At 42.6% G+C, this 17,746-nt stretch overlaps 1 protein-coding gene across 1 annotated transcript in view; it reads right to left on the bottom strand.

Annotated features, from left to right (window-relative positions):
- Positions 1 to 206: 206 nt before the first annotated feature.
- Positions 207 to 17,746, bottom strand: part of nrp1a (neuropilin 1a) — a gene marked incomplete in the record, with an annotated part of 413,352 nt that continues 395,812 nt past the window's right edge. The window contains 7 exon segments of the mRNA XM_037694431.1: positions 207 to 1,042; positions 1,144 to 1,197; positions 1,291 to 1,387; positions 1,645 to 1,922; positions 2,019 to 2,162; positions 5,516 to 5,566; positions 10,778 to 10,867. Coding sequence (XP_037550359.1) covers positions 756 to 1,042; positions 1,144 to 1,197; positions 1,291 to 1,387; positions 1,645 to 1,922; positions 2,019 to 2,162; positions 5,516 to 5,566; positions 10,778 to 10,867 — 1,001 coding nt within the window.

Below are 17,746 nucleotides of genomic sequence, written 5' to 3'. Positions count from 1 at the left end.
ATTTACAATGCGTGTGTGCTTTTTTAAAGAAAAAAAACAAACACTATGATAAACTATGTTCCTGTTTTGCAGAAATTTCTAAGATAATGTGCCCCTGTTTCCTTTTATTGTAACAAGTACAGTTAAAAAACACTCAGTTGAACAAAGAAGGTCAACAAAAAAGGTACTAAAGGCACTGTCAGAACCATAAATGAATGGGTCCTCACTTTAGAGTGATAGTGGTCCAGTAGAGGGAAAAGGGTTAAGAATAAACTCTATATGCCACATCATGGGGAAAATATACACATTTGCCGGATATGGTTCTTTAAGGATTTTGATACATCTCTTTCTCAAAAGAAAAAGAAAAAGTAAAAGCCTTCACAAAGTGATACAAGAAAAGCCTTTTCTTTCCCTCAAAAAATGATAAATACTTTAAAAACAATATTAATAAATTGGTCTCAACACCAGCATCTGATTGTAAAATTGAATGAAAATCAAAACACAAAATTATAGCATTATCTAAATCATCTGTACAGTTTTTCCTGTATTTTCTTTGTACACAGTGTCCCCTACTGGTAGGTTTTGTTACTGCAGCTCCTGAGAAAAGCATGAATCAGTCCAAACCTCCCATGGTTCCTGAACCTGACCCTCGTTCAGTGAGTTGAGGGTTTTGGCAGTCCTGTCTACTCGCATATTAACGAGAGGATATGTCTCATGACAATTTTTTGTGTGTGCTCCACTCGTCACACAGTCACACAAATGTAGTCCGACTCATCTCATGCCTCAGAGTATGAGCTCTGTACATTGAGTTTGTCTTTCTTTAGTTTGACACCATCCACTAATTCAAAGTTGTAGTTCTCCAAAGCTGATAAGTTCCTCTCCGACATGCCTCCATGTGAACAAGCACAGTACAAAACCACACCGCAGATGGCCCCCAGGAAAACTCCCAGAGCAGACATGGCAATGATGGTAATAAGGATGGGATCGAGTGTCTTCAGCATGTTGCCTGCTCCACTGATCTGGTTGGTCTCCACAAAGTCAGGATATTCAGTAATTTCCTCAACTGGAACAAAACAAACAAACAAATAAACAAACAAAAAAATCTGGGACTAAGAAGCTACACTATGAAGATGAAATGTTTTCTTGAACTGGGTAAAGACTTACAGATTTCGTTCAGTCTGTCCTCTGGCAGCATCGGCTCAGTGGGCACATCAGGATCTTGAAACAGAAATTCTAGATTAATTCAATGTTCTGCACGATTTGATTTCAAGTCAGTTATTAAGAACATGTATTGAATTTATGAACACTCACCTTCACAGTCTGATATGCTGAGACCATCGAGAACTTTAATGTCATCCACAGCTATGTCTCCCCAGCTCTTTCTTTCTACAAGTCCCTCAATCACGACCTAAAAGAAAAAAATCATAATTGATTTTTAGACTGCATTTCAGAAAAAAAAAACTGCTATAATTCAAGTCTAATGAGGACCAGCCTGAACCTTTGGTTGTTTGTCCAAAAAAGTTCAATCTGGTCCTCTGGACAAGGACCAGAGGACCAAATTGAACTTTTTTTGGATTATTCTACCTGGATTATTGAGCATGCATCAGAATACTTTGGTTGTTTGGTTTTGTTGTATATATTACCCAACATTTAAATGTAATTTACCTGATAGGGTTTGTTGGTACGTGGCACAAGGACACGACCTTCTCTCCAGCGATTGCCTTGGTGACCACTGACTGTCCACAGGAGGATGTCAACAGGTCCTTTCTCTGTTTGTTTGCGCTGTTTTACATGCAGCATGCCAATGTGTGACCCAAACATGTGGTACCAAAAAGACACACACAGGTCAGAACCCTGAGAGCTGACGATAGGACTCACAAGCCGAGCCACTTCAGTCCCTTGGAGACCAGTAGCTAATGTGTAGATGAAATTCCCTGATCCACCTGTTGAATGAATAAACTCTGATTACTGACATATAAAAAGCACATTACTCACATCAGAAAAAAAAAAAAACTTTATGGTTTGGTCAAAGTGCTCACCTGTGTGGTCCATGTTGGGACCAGTGTTGAGAGTTGGGGTTCCACTAGACTGGATCTGCCACCTCGAGCTAGTGTCCTCTGACGTCCAGCTGCAGAAGGACGGGTCATTGGCCCAGCCAAAGTCACAGGCAAACCACAGAAAAGCTGCAAGTATTTTGAAGGTAGGTTAAGCTCATGGGGGAGATCTAATTTTTTTACAAATGGAAAAAAAAATAATAGCTTTGAAAGATCAAAACAATATTTGTCTTATGACTGTAGGATACTATCAGGAGCATACTCCACTTGTTCAGATCAGCTCTTTGCACTAGAGGGCACCAAAGTACTGCAAGACAAAAGCTTTGTGTCCCATTTGCTGTCTAAATGCACCAGACTAAGGAGGGGATTGCAGTTTTAGACAAAGTAAAATATGTCTGAAAGAAAAAAAATTACTGACCAGACATCACACAGTCTTTACATATGACAATGTCTGTTAATGAATGCAACAGGGTTTGTAAATGCCTAACAGGGAGGCATGCTGAGAAAAAGCATTGAATAGTGACAGCATACAAAGACAGGGTCTGGACTCAGTGTCCAGTTTAAAAAGAGACATTCATACCATCCTGCTGAGGGACAAAGACTTTAATGAGAGCAGGGACTTGAAGCTTGAACACAGCAATGATAACAGGGCAGGGGCCCCTTTCCAACAAGGTTGTATCCCATAGACAAGTCATGCCCAAGAAGCCTCCACAGAGGCCAGAAAACATATGAAAGCTTTACATTAAAAAAAAAAAAAACTGGATAGAGAAAGCCTCCCAAGAAACACATTGATGGGAGATGTTTGGGATGTCAGCCATAGTCTTATCTTGAATCAGAAAGTTTCCAGAGATACAACGAGGTTTCATTCCAGTTGGCAAATATAAAGATTCCCTTTAATAATGTGAAGGTTTAACTAGCCTTTGCAGCATAGGCGTCGCAACCATTATATGTGAAGGGGACAAGTCCCCCCACATTAAAAAAACGTTCATTTGGACCCCCCCCCCCACACACACACACTTTTACTATAAAACATTAGTTCAGGCGGTGCAGTTTCTCTTTCTTTGTGAACGAATCCATTCCACTTAATTAATAGGAGAATATTCAAGCCACTAAAACTCCACTCCAGGTTTTCCTGGTTACCTCCAACTCTCCACCGTCCTTTCCTGCTTCCTGTCTCAGCAGAAAACGCGCACAGGTGGAGGAGATGGACGTACCTGTGTTCCTCGCTCGCCAGTTTAGCAGCTTAGTGCGGGCAGTTGTTGACCAGGGGGTTGATCATAAACATATATTCATGTTAGGAGGATGTTTGAGAGGAGCTACGTCTGTAGCATCTTAGCTTAGCTGTAACTGTGACGCTGTAAGACGCTGCAGGTGTAAGAGACGCTGTGTGTGCAGGTGCATTAAAGTTGAAATGTCTTTAAAACCCCACAAGTTATTGACCTCAAGCTTCATGAGAAACATCATTTAGATGAGTAGCGTTGAACACAAGTAAAAAAGTCCAGTGCTGATGTTTTTTATTTCTCTATAAACACAAACAGTGCTGACTTGATGCTCTGTATTAAAGTGTATTAAAGTTAAAAAGTCTTTAAAACCCACAGCTGAATTTACACAAACTTGGTGAGAAACATGTTTTAAATGTGTGGAATTAAAGGAAATCTAGGTGAAATGCTGCTTTTTTTGTTCACTAGTGAACACCTATTTTTACGTGCGCACACCCGCGCACGCGCGCACTCACACACCTACACACATCATTGTGTCCCCCCCACATTACGGATGCTTCTGACGCCCTTGCTTTGCAGGCAATGACTCTGTTTACCCATTAAGCACAAAGATGGAATTCTCATTTGAAACCAAACCACATTACAGACTCAAAGCCACATTCACATACAAATTCCAACCCCAATTAAAGTAACTTTGGCTTTTCTTTTTATGTTCTGTTATTAAAAGGCTTTGACTGAGGCCAGCAACAACCTCTGGATCAGATGAGCAGACGCATGACTCACTGGGCCATTTGATTAACAGGAAGAGAAGAAAAAAGATTTTCCCTACTGAATACTAACAGAAACTAGAAAGCTCCTGGAGAAACTTTGACGGGGACTGCCACTTTGCGACCATTTAAAATTTTTACATTTATAATATTCAGCTACCACCATACCAAATTTCAGCCCAATGTGGCAAAAAAAAATCAATGAGTTACAGTACAGTCTTTTTTCTTTTTTTTTGTAAGCTATGGTGGCCATCTTGGATTTTTTATTTGGATCCAGTATGTGATGGGGAACGTTCTCAGCTATGAACAAGTCCAATTTCAGCGCAATATCTCAAAGAATGACTGAATTTTAATCAACTGTGAGTTTTTTGAGGTATCTATGGCAGCTAAAAATGAAAACCAAAATGGCTCCAAAAATGATTCAGTGTGTTTTTCAGAGACCTCTTCCATCTCTAGGTCATGTGAAATCACTGTGGCAGTTAGAGGCGCTTAAAAGTTCTGTCAGGCATTTTGAATGAGAAAAACGGCGTATTTGTTTGCAAATTATGTTGCCATGGTAACTCGAAACACCAATAAAAGTAATAGCACACACCAGAGTGCCGAGCTGGTTGTTCTGATATAATATTTGTGAGGGTACTCAATGTGGGTCGGACAGCATTAAAGTTGATAGAAGAGCCAAACCCTTTTCAGGTGAATAAAAATAGGGAGCTGCCAGAGGCAGTTTAACTGTAGAGCCTACTCAGACTCAAACATAAACAGTTTATTACAATGCATGGTTTGATACTTCTAAAATAAAATGGTGTTAATTTAAGACACTAGGTGACTTTTAATGCAAACACACAATTACACACGCGTTAGCTCTCATTCATTAGCATAGCTGCTGCCCCAGAAGGATGCACACAGACCGTAGAGCCAGCTGACAGCATGATGGGATCAGGGTGGAGCCCATGGCCCATTAGCCAAGGTCATAGTGGAGCACAGTCTCTCAGCTGGCTGCTGCCTCATCAACCTGCTATAGGAGACATTGAGTGTTTATCTGTGAACACAGCCACAGAGAACACATCATTTTCACTACTCACCTGCATATTATGATTTTTTTTTTTTTTGCATGCACATTTTTTATTTAATTTTTGTTATGAGTCAGTGTTGCCCCAGTGATTAGTAATTATGCTGAGAAGGCAGTGGCAGTGCACCAGTGCTAATCATCAGCTAACCTTGCATCTCACAACCTCTCTCATCGTGCCAGCAGGAGCCTCTCAGGGCCATTCCATCAGCTTTAATAACAGACACACATCAGAGGAGAAAAGCTGCCTTGTGCTGGCATTTATTATCAAAATTATGTTTCCTGATAACCACATGGAAAGGTGTTAAAAACAAGCAATGAGCAGCTAAATATTCCACAATATTCCATGATCCTGGTTTGTTATCCTTAAAGACAACAAGTTCAATGTACACAAAGGCATAAACTGGGAAAGAAAAATACTGATGTACTCACCTGGGCTGGTGTCCACTTCAACAGTAGATGTCTCTGGAGTCAAGGTTCCACCTGTTACAATTTAATACATGAGCATTGTGAGCTTTGTCTTGAATATAATCATTTTTTAAAACAAATCCTCATTAATCCATGCACTACCTGTGCTAGCTAAATTTAACTTGTTGACGCATGCCATTTTTACTTCATTTTCATTTAAAACAGTAGGTTGCAAAGAATTCACACCAGTGATAATTGTTCTATTTTGCTTTCTTATGATCTGGAATTTCAATAGGATTTTGAAATTAGATTCTACGTAATACTGATCATTTAAAGAAGCACTTTAAAGTAATGATGGAGCAAGAACTTGTTTGGAACAATTAGAGCCTGTCAAGATGCATTCTGCAATAATAACAGTAGCAAGTCTCTTAGGGTACATCTGCAGCTGGGCACATCAAAACCTCTGGAATTATTATTCCAAACTGTGTGACAGAATTGCTCCAGCTCCTTCAAGTTGGATCAGTCCCAGTTATGTACAGCAATCTTTAAATTGCACCAAAAATTCGTAGCTGGACTGAGATCTGAGCTTTGACTGGGCTAGTCCAAGAATTTCCACAGCATGATGCTGTTCCCACTGATCACTGTAAGGGCGGTGTATACTGAGATAATACGACAGATTGCTCAGCGAGGGATTGGAGCTTCAAAGCAAAGATGGTGAGTACATCAGCATTCAACACTGTTCAGCTTTATATTTTTCAAACATATTTAAAAGAAGGATTTCCCTCCATGGGCGGCATGGTGGGTCAGTTGTAGAGCTGATGCCACTCAGCGAGAAGGTTGCCAGCTCAAATCCCAGCCGGGGGTCTTTCTGGATGGAGGTTCATGTTCTCTCTGTGCTGCATGGATTTTCTCCGAGTACTCTGGTCTCCTCCCACAGACCAAAAACATGTATGTTAGGCCAAGGGCGTCAGAAGCATCCGTAATGTGGGGGAGACATGATGTGTGTAGGTGTGTGTGTGCGCGCGTGCACGTGTGTGCGCACGTAAAAAAAGGTGTTTACTAGTGTACAAAAAGCAGCATTTCACCTAGATTTCCTTTAATTCCACACATTTAAAACATGTTTCTCACCAAGTTTGTGTAAATTCAGCTGTGGGTTTTAAAGACATTTTAACTTTAATACACTTTAACACAGAGCGTCAGATCGGCACCATTTGTGTTTATAGAGAAATGTAAAACATCAGCACTGGACTTTTTTACTTGTGTTCAACACTACTCATCTAAATGATGTTTCTCATGAAGCTTGAGGACAATAAGGTGTGGGGTTTTAAAGACATTTCAACTTTAATGCACCTGAACACACAGCATCTCTTACACATGCAGCATCTCACAGCGTCACAGTTACTGCTAAGCTAACATGCTACAGACGTAGCTCCTCTCAAACATCCTCCTAAAATGAATATATGTTTTTGATCAACCCCCTGGTCAACCACTGCCCGCATTAAGCTGCTAAACTGGCGAGCGAGTAACACAGGTACCTCCACCTCCTTCACCTGTGCGCGTTTTCTGCTGAGGCAAGAGGCAGGAAGGGACGATGGAGAGTTGGAGGTAACCAGGAAAACCTGGAGTGGAGTTTTAGTGGCTTGAGTATTATCCTATTAATCAAGTGGAATGGATTCATTCACAAAGAAAGAGAAGCTGCACCGCCTGAACTAATGTTTTATGGTAAAAGTGTGTGTGTGTGTGTGGGGGGGGGGGGGGTCCAAATGAACGTTTTTTTAATGTGGGGGGGAATTGTCCCCTTCACATATAATGGTTGTGACGCCTATGTGTTAGGCTGATTGGTAACTCTAAATTGTCTCTAGGGCCCTATTTACACGGACATGATGAGGGGAAACATAGTTTTTTTTTCGTATGTTAATTAAAGGAAAAGATCCGTGTTGACACGGAAGGATTTTGGGTTTACATGCATCCAAAGGATCCCCCCCCCCCCCCCCCCCCCCCCAAATCTGCAGCAGTTACCATTCCAGGTCATTAGATGGCGCTGTGAATTTTGTACCTTCACCTAATGTGCATGCGGCACGTGCCTTTCCTGTGAGCTAAAAAGCTCAGCTAACAATTTAACAAGTAAAAGCTGGATTTTAACTGGATTGTGGATAAGAGTCGACAGATTTGACGCCAAGCGGGACCGCTTCATCTAACAGCTCCACACCGGTCGCTGAGTGGACCAGAACCGAGTCGATGATTTCGGACTTTACTCCGTGATAATCAGTAGCTGTTTTACAGCAGGTAAATCAACGTTCTTAATAATGTTTGCTTGTGTTTACTTCGGTTACAAAACAACCAACTGAGTTTTTATTTTTCCTGAAAGAAGGAGCTGTATAAATATATTCCATCAGTCGAGGTTCTGAAAGCAGTGTATCTGCCGCCATGTTGGTAGAAATATAGCGTCTGTCCGCGCGTGCGCATGTGGTTTAACACAAAGCCTCAGCGGGAGATGTTTACATTATCAGCGGGGGGTCAGCGAAAAAACTCCACTCTGGAAGGTGGGTTCAGAAACCTCCGGATTCAAAGAGGGGGGCCACTGGTGTCATGTAAATGATCAGCAGAACCGCAGAGAGAAAGCTGCGGATGCACTCAAAATTTGCGCCGTGTAAACGGCCCCTAGGTGTGAGTGAGAGAGTGAATGGTTGTTTGTCTCGTTTGTCTCTATGTGTCACAGTGATGGACTTGCGACCTGTCCAGGGTGTACCCCGCCCCTCGCACAGTGATTGCTGGACATGGGCACCGGTGACCCCCATGACCCAAAATGGAAGAAATTGGTAAAAAGATAATGGATGGATGGATGGATGCTTAAACCACTGACTATTATTAACAGTTGACGGATGCGCGCAGCTGAGGGGGCAGAAGATCAGAGCTGAAGAGCTGTCAAAGTGCATTAAATGCTTCACCTGCTTCTGCCTGCATTGGACCCTGCTCTGCCATGTCAGATATTTTGTGATCTCACCTGTTTGGGTTTCGGCTGTGCGCGTTCACTGAGTGCAGCGGCTGAATGAATGTCCATTTGGACTGATGGATCACTGACAGTAGTCCATCTGAAGCTTAACTGAACTTTTTATCTTTCAACCAGCTGGTCAGTGCGTGGTCAAATGGCCGAGTGCGGCAGGTGCAGTATAGCAAGCTATGTTTGCATATATTGGATCGTTGGCTGCACACGTTCCTGATACAATAAAAAGCCAGACACCGACCCGGGCCACACATTAAGCACATTATTATGGCCTGGCCTGGTCCGAAACCAGGTCCGAAACCGGGTCGGGTGGGGCCGGGCTCCGGGTTCGGGTTAGAAATTACAGATCTACCACAGACCAAAAACATGCATGTTAGGCTGATTGATAACTCTAAATTGTCCTTAGGTGTGAGTGAGAGAGTGAATGGTTCTTTGTCTAGTTTGTCTCAATGTGTTCCTGTGATTGACTGGAGACCTGTCCAGGGTGTCTCCCGCCTCTCACACAGTGATTGCTGGATATGGACACCAGTGATCCCTGTGACCCAAAAAAGAAGAAGCGGGTAAAAGATGGATGGATTTTCCTCCATTTCCCTTCATTAATTTGAAGTATCATATTTTTTGGCCTATAAGTCAAAGTCTTTTGCATAAGTTGCATGCATTTGTTCCCATATTTATAAACCAATTTTTGGCTGAGACATGACCGTTTTAATTAATTCTGACTGAAAATATTGAACACTACCATTTTCAGCTGCTAGATGGAACTCGAGCAGTATGACATGCCGTTGTGTCATGTAATACGTAAAAGTGGGTATTAACGGCACAATCAGCTTGCCATACACAGCCACCTTCATCCAGCTTGCCTGGAAGAACCAGCTTCATTTCGCTGCACAGCCCCAGTGAAATGCAACTAATTTGACCATTAAAGTGCATTTATTAAGTAAAAGTTCAACTGAGACACACCTTTGCTATAATGTCGAGCAAACAAACAATTGATTTAGGTGCTTATCTTGTTAAATTTCAAAGAAATGCACAGTGTTCCTCCTTCCTGATTTCCTCCCTCAGAGCGCACTCCCAGAGCACTGAGGCAGCTAACACTTTTGAAAATACAGCTGATTTGACCGTCAAAGTTTATTTATTTAGGAAAAGTTAAACTGAGACACACCTTTACTATAAAGTCGACAAAACAAATAATTGTTTTTAGGTGGTTATCTTGTTAAATTTCGAAGAAATGCACAGCGAGTCGCCCTATACACATTCCTGTTTCTGCATATCGGCTTTAGAAAATGCAGCTTATTTGACTAATAAAGTGCATTTATTAAGAAAAAGTTAGACTGAGACACACCTTTACTATAATTTGGAGCATATAAATAATTGTTTTTAAGTGTTAATCTTGTTAAATTCTTGTTAAAGTCCTCCGGTGCACACTCACACAGCCGCCATTTGGCAGCCAGTCGATTTGTGGCACAATACCGGACCACATTTCTGGGTTTGGCCCACATTTCCAGGTTGTCAGTGGTGACGTGTAACAAATGCGACACGCTAGCGGTGATGCATAATAGATGCGACTATACAGCGAAGTGACACATTTATGGATTTTTCCACTCTGTTAGACATATTTGGACTGATGCGACTTATAGGGCAATGCGACATGTATGGCGGAAAATATGGTACATATTTTTTTTGTAGAGTTAATACTTAAAATCAAATGTTAAAAAAAATCCAAGAAAATTCTAGATTGTAAGGCAACAAAATAGAAAGAATACCAAGGAGTGAATTATTTGGTAACCCACTGTATCTGCCAGGAAGTACTTATCTAAGTCTTTCAAACACATGACTGAGACAGTGCCATGCTCATCATCAGAGACTGCTGGTCAATAAGGAGCGCAGGAAGCAATGCAGTGAGCTGCTGGGATAGCTGGGCCAAAGGTTGAAATGGGAGTACAGAGGAGTAAGAATGTGAGAAGTTAAACAGCAAGAAGAGCCAAGGCATGGTTGCATGTAGTGTTTATCAGTACAATAGCTCTTTCATGTAAGTTTCACAAAGTAGAGATAAGAAGATCAAACAGGAAGGTAGGAACTACTGGTGCAGCTAATTTGAGTTGTTCCAAAGCCAGCCTAGATGTGAATGCATGCATGCTTGTAAATTATACAGCAGATAAGCTGCAGGAAGTCAGGGTTGCAGATTGAGTGCGAGCAGACGGGGGGGGAGAGCAAAGGGAAAGGAAAGATTGGTCGCAGTCTCATGAAGGCGATGTTACCACCTGTCTCGTCGTAGTCATCACCTGTGCCACTGTGGCAGCTTGTCTGGTCGTCATCACACTCATCTGATGGGGAAGTGCTTGGGACCAGTGGTGTTGGAGGGAGTGTAGAAGCTAAAAGACAGACAACAGACAGTACAGATTAGAGCTTTAAGTTAAACATGGTGAGCTCTGAGGTTATGGTTGTCATCAATTAATTAAGGAAAGGAAACTACAATTACCTGTTTTTATTTTACTTTTTTGAGTTAGCAAACCAAGGTAAACCGCTGTTACAAAGTAATCCTATTGCTTAAACATTTAGAAATCAATCAATTGTCAAGACGTTGGTCAACTGGAAGATGCTTTAGTTAGAAGTGATTTGTTATTTTATGTGTTTATGTCCATCCATCCATCCAACTATCGTCTATCCATCCATCCAACCATCCACCCATCCATCCATCCATCCATCCACCCACCATCCAACTACCCACCCACCCATCCATCCATCCATCCATCCATCCATCCATCCATCCATCCATCCATCCATCCATCCATCCATCCATCCATCCATCCATCCATCCATCCATCCATCCATCCTTTACCTGCTTTTTCCTATTCAGGACACAGGGGTCACTGGTGCCCATATCCAGCTATCACTGTGGGAGAGGAGGGGGACACTCTGGACAGGTCTCCAGTCCATCACAGGGACACAAAGAGACAAATGAGACAAACAACCATTCACTCTCTCTCTCACCTAGAGACAATTTAGAGTTACCAATCAGCATGCATGTTTTGATCTGAGGGAGGAAACCGGAGAACCCAGAGAAAACCTACGCAGCACAGAGAGAACATGAAACTCCACCCAGAAAGACTGGGATTTGAGCTGGCGACCTTCTCGCTGAGAGGCAACAGCTCTACCAACTGAGCCACCATGCTGCTGTGAGGAATACAAGTTTGTTTGTTTTTTATAGTTAAAATTGTCTTTTCCTCCTCATCATCATCCTCATTTTCCTAGTCCTCACCATCTTCATGCTCCTTCTCCTCATCTTCTTCCTTCTCATCATCATAATCATCATCATCCTCCACCTCATCATCATCCTCTTTGCTCTTGTCTCCAGCTTGCTCTCTCCTATGTTGTAAACCTTTTCCATCTTTCTTGCAGCTATGCTTCTGTCACAACTCCCCTCGACACTCTTCTCCCTCCACTTCACCACTGTCTCTTCTTCACCTCTCTTGTGTTCTAACCTTTGCTTTTGAAGGCTGATCCCAGCTGCTTAAACTTGTTCACCTTTAATACCTCTGGTACTCACAGTATCACTGTTGTTCCTGTATCCCTCCTCTGCACACACAAATTATGTCCTGCTTCTGCTGACTTGCATTCTACTTTTTCACAGATCATACCTTCATCTCTCAGGGTTCTCTTCAAACTGCTCCCTACTTTCACAACAGATCACAGTCCTAGAGTTAAACAGTAAACTGGAACAACACCAACAAAATAAAGATCAATACGTGTAAGAGCATCACACTTTTTGGCTTCAATTACATGCTGGGTTTCTGTATAGGCTTGATCTATTAGCATTCCTTTTTTTATGGTGCTGCAGAGGTGTGGGTGTATAAACACACACTTAAAGTGAGCACATGCTGCCCAAGGCTTGAGCAGTTGGAGCTACAAGATGCAAAAAAACAAAATTAAGGACTGACTATTAGCAGGGCTACTGTGGTCTATGATTATGGCTGTACTTAACTTTGATGTGGGCATAGCTCCAGATCCACTCCACGCTCCTCTGCCACACAGCCGCTCTGTGGTGTGTGTGTGTGCCTTTTGTGAATGTTTACACTGACTGAGTAATGATGGGGCTTCCCCAGAGCAGACGGAAGAAAATGAACGAAGAGAGAGATGGAGCGAGGCAAAGACAGATTGGGACAAACTGCCTGAAATTTTGTACAGTAGCTCTCTCTCTCTCTCTCTCTCTCTCTCTCTCTCTCTCTCTCTCTCTCTTGCTAGCTATGGCAGAAGCTTTGATGTAACAGGGAGACAAGACAAGAGGCTCTTGTAGGGATGAAGAACATGAGCTGGACATCTGTGTGCTGAATGCAGGAGCCTTCATGCAAATCATTAAACAACCAAAGCTGTGGTAGAGACATGATATGAACCCTACTTTTAGCCCTGCCATTAGCCAATATGATAGATTGCTCACCTATTTGAGTAGACATTTCAGATGACTAGATGTCTGCAAATTGAAATACTGTTAGTGTCCCTTCAGACTTGATGACAACCTCACGGTGTTTTTACCTATTAGCACTTGGCTGGATTGTTGTAAATTATGGAATCTCTTAGTACTTGTAAATAACTTATGTTTCCTGCTATTTTACACATCTTTGAGATGCTCTCATGCACCATCAGCATCCCATTACCTCAACAATACTTATATATGAATTCTAGAATTCTAGAATTGCGCCACTCAAGGTGGCTGCATGTTGGAATAGCTCTGTTACTTTCAAAATGAGATATTACTTTTGAAAACTTTAATTCCTCTTTTTTCTGGATATAAATCACTTTTTTTGGATGATTGTTTCCTCTCGTGTCGGATGCTGTGCAGCTGGAAGGATTTTTACAGAAATATCTTTGCTCTTGGACATTTGTTATGATAAATGGTAAATGGACTGTACAAACCGGATTCCAAAAAAGTTGGGACACTAAACAAATTGTGAATAAAAACTGAATGAAATGATGTGGAGATGGCAAATGTCAATATTTTATTCGTAATATAACATAGATGACAGATCAAAAGTTTAATCTGAGTAAATGTAACATTTTAAAGGAAAAATATGTTGATTCAAAATTTCACAGTGTCAACAAATCCCAAAAAAGTTGGGACAAGTAGCAATAAGTAGCTGGAAAAAAGAAATTGAGCATATAACGAACAGCTGGAAGACCAATTAACACTAATTAGGTCAATTGACAACATGATTGGGTATAAAAAGAGCTTCTCAGAGTGTCAGTGTCTCTCAGAAGCCAATATGGTAAGAGGATCACCAATTCCACCATTGTTGCGCAGAAAGATAGTGCAACAATACCAGAATGGTGTTACCCAGCGTAAAATAGCAAATACTTTTAAGGTATCATCATCAACCGTGCATAACATCATCAAAAGATTCAGAGAATCTGGAACAATCACTGTAAGTAAGGGTCAAGGCCGTAAAACTCTACTGGATGCTCTTGATCTCCGGGCCCTTAAATGTCACTGCACCTCAAACAGGAATGCCACTGTCAAGGAAATAACAGAATGGGCTCAGGAATACTTCCAGAAAGCATTGTCAGTGAACACAATGCACCGTGCCATCCGCCGTTGCCAGCTGAAACTCTACAGTGCAAAGAGGAAGCCATTTCTAAGCCAGCTCCACAAGCTCAGATGTTTGCACTGGGCCAGGGGTCATTTACAATGGAGTGTGGCAAAATGAAAGACTGTTCTGTGGTCAGATGAGTCACGATTTGAAGTTCTTTATGGAACACTGGGACGCCATGTCATCTGGACCAGAGAGGACAAGGATAGCCCAAGTTGTTATCAACGCTCCGTTCAGAAGCCTGCATCACTGATGGTATGGGGTTGCATGAGCGCTTGTGGCATGGGCAGCTTGCATGTCTGGAAAGGCACCATTAATGCAGAGCACTATGTTCAGGTTCTAGAACAACATATTCTCCCATCTAGATGTCATCTCTTTCAGGGAAGACCCTGCATTTTTCAACACGATAATGCCCGACCACATTCTGCAGCAATCACAACATCATGGCTACGTAGGAGAAGGATCCGGGTACTGAAATGGCCAGCCTGCAGTCCAGATCTTTCACCTATAGAGAACATTTGGCACATCATAAAGAGGAAGGTGTGACAAAGAAGGCCCTAGACGATTGAACAGTTAGAGGCCTGTATTAGACATGAATGGGAGAGCATTCCTATTCCTAAACTTGAGAAACTGGTCTCCTCTGTCCCCAGACGTCTGTTGAGTGTTGTAAGAAGAAGGGGGGATGCCACAAAGTGGTAAAAATGGACGTCCAAACTTTTTTGGGATTTGTTGATGCCATGAAATTTGGAAACAACAGATTTTTCCCTTAAAATTATACATTCTCTCAGTTTAAACTTTTGATCTGTGATTTGTGTTTTATTCTGAATAAAATATTAGATGTTGGCACCTCCACATCATTGCATTCAGTTTTTATTCACAATTTGTTTAGTGCCCCAACTTCTTTGGAATCCGGTTTGTACTTATATAGCACCTTTCTATCTTATGGAGACACTCAAAGCGCTTTACACTACGATATGTGTCCTCATTTACCCATTCAGACAACACTCTACTAGATCTCTACAAAGCTAATTGAACAAATTATGCTAAAGAGACTAATTAGTGCTTTATCACATTCTTACACCGATGGGACACACATCAGAGGCAACAAGGGGTTCAGGGTCTTGCCCAGGGACACTTCGGCATGTGACTGCTGGTGGATTCGAACCCCCAACTCTTGCATGGGAGGACGACTGCTCTAACCAGTCAGCTACTGCCGCCCCTGATGTGCAACCATAACAACAAGGTTGTTTTTTACAACTGGGAGCAGGTGATTAACATCTCCAAAGTTCAAATAATATCTCAACTACAGCCCCAAATCCCAAATGAGTTGAAAAGGAGGCATTGTGGATGCAGAGCAGGAGCAAAGAAGAGAGAGAACGAGAGAAGAATAAAGTTCAAACCATCCGACTTCCGGTACCGACTTCTGGTAAGATGGCGCCCGTGTACATGGCTTGCAATCCACTTCTACTGATGGTGTTCGGATTATTTTTGTTTTTTGTATTCCTCATCAATTACATCAACTCTCTGCTGGTGTATGACAGACAACAACTTTTGGATCTTCGTTTTTCTGGCACCAATGTCGCTTATCTGGACCATTATCAGCGTACCTCTGGACCCCCCCCCTCCTCCCCCCCTGCTGGCGGACGTGCCAGCTTACCTTGGCTGCGCTCTTCACCTGCCTGCCCGGAGATCTCGCTTCAGACGCCGGGGAAAACATGCTGGTCAGCTGGTGAAGCTGAAAGCTCTGCGCGCTGCATCTTCCTATTCAGCTGGCGGTCATGGTCTCTAGCTTCCCGCGTGCCCGGACCAGGCAACCAGCGGGAGTTGTCAGCCATTGCGCAGCCCAGACCGACCTGGAGGGGATGTGATTGAAAACCTGTTGCCATTAGCGCGCGTTAACTCCACCGCTGCTAACTCCACCGCTGCTAACTCCACCGCTGCTGGCTCTACTATGGACAATATCCGGATGTGTTTGGTCAACGCAAGATCTGTTACCAACAAAACTTTTATCCTCAGGGATTACTTTCAACAGCACAATCTGGACTTTTTCTGCATCACTTAGACTTGGATGTCTCCAGGTGAGTCCAGCGCCTTGATGGATTTACTGCCACCGAACAGTCTGTGTTTTAACGCCCCACGGCCATCAGGCTGGCGCGGTGGTGGATTATTAACAATATTCAAATCAACTTTTGACTGTAAACAACTGCCCATCCCAGTTTCCCGCGCCAGCTTTGAGCTGAGCGTCTTTGAACTCGGACATTCACCTCCGACGTTATTTGTACTCTTCTACAGCCCACCTCGGTCTAAGGATTTCATAAATGAGTTTTCTGACTTCTTGGCTGAAATCACACCAAAATATGAACATCTTTTCATTATTGGTGACTTGAATTTGCACGTGTGCTGTCCTGAGAAGCCCTTGGTTAAGGACTTTTTAGATTTATTGGACTCAATTAATTTAACGCAGCATGTAAACGTCCCACCCAAGAGTGTGGACATACACTGGACCTTGTTTTAACTCATGATATGACTGTTAATAATCTTGTTATTGGTGATAATGTTTTTTCAGACCACATGCCAGTCCGGTTTGAGTTCACCCTCCCCCATCTAACTCCTAAGCCGTGCATTCCTGCACGTCGCAGCCGGACCATTAACCACTTCACTGCCGCATGTTTCACAGATGTTTATAACTCTGAAATGATCATTCAGCCCCCAGTGTTTCTCACCACCACTGAGGAGCTGACATCCCAGTTCAACTCTGTCTGCTTAAAGACTCTGGATCATGTTGCACCTGTTAAAACCAAAAAATCAAAACTCAGAGCAGAACCTTGGCTAAGTGACGTCACCAAGGCCGTTAGGCAGTAATGTAGGAGGGCGGAACGAAAGTGGAGGAAAGACAGGCTGCAGGTCTCTTTCCAAATACTTAAAGAGAGCTGGCGCTGTTATCAGAAAACAGTAAAAGCTGCTAAATCAAAATTCATCTCTGATATAATTACCTCAAACTCTCACAACCCACGTGTCCTCTTCTCCACCCTAAACTCTGTTCTCCACCTCACTGAACCATCACCTCTGGAAGCCTCGACTGAGTTGTGCGACAACTTCCTACATTTCTTTGTGGAAAAAATTGCGACCACCAGGGTTCTCATTTCCCCTCCAACTCATGACCCATCCATCCCACCTCAATCTGTAGCTCCTTTTGACCATTTTGAACCCATCACTCTATCTTCTCTAGAACAGGTCATGTGCAGCTTGAAACTTTCTGGTTCCCCCTTTGATGTGGTCCCCCCTCGACTACTAAAGGAGGTGTTTCCTACTCTAGGTCCGTCTATTCTTGCCATAGTAAACAGTAGTTTATCCACTGGCGTGGTGCCAAAAACCTTTAAACATGCTGCCGTCCAGCCTCTCCTGAAAAAACCAAACCTTTACCCCTCAGTCGTTTCCCACTTCCGGCCTGTCTCGAAACTCCCATTTGTTTCTAAAGTACTGGAGAAAATAGTCGAGTCCCAGTTGAAGTGCTTCCTGGAGGATCACGCCATCTTAGAGCTTTTCCAATCTGGCTTTAAACCTCTCCACAGCATTGAAACTGCCCTGATGAATGTCTTTAATGACATCTTCAGATTCACAGTGTTGGATTTAATATTTTATACCTTTTTATAATTCCTATCAAGCACT

The sequence above is a fragment of the Nematolebias whitei genome, chromosome 20, assembly GCF_014905685.2.
Source record: "Nematolebias whitei isolate Nwh7 chromosome 20, NemWhi1, whole genome shotgun sequence".
Classification (NCBI taxonomy): domain Eukaryota; kingdom Metazoa; phylum Chordata; class Actinopteri; order Cyprinodontiformes; family Rivulidae; genus Nematolebias; species Nematolebias whitei.
Note: the sequence above shows the minus strand (reverse complement) of the source record. Positions and strands in the feature narration are given on the sequence as shown.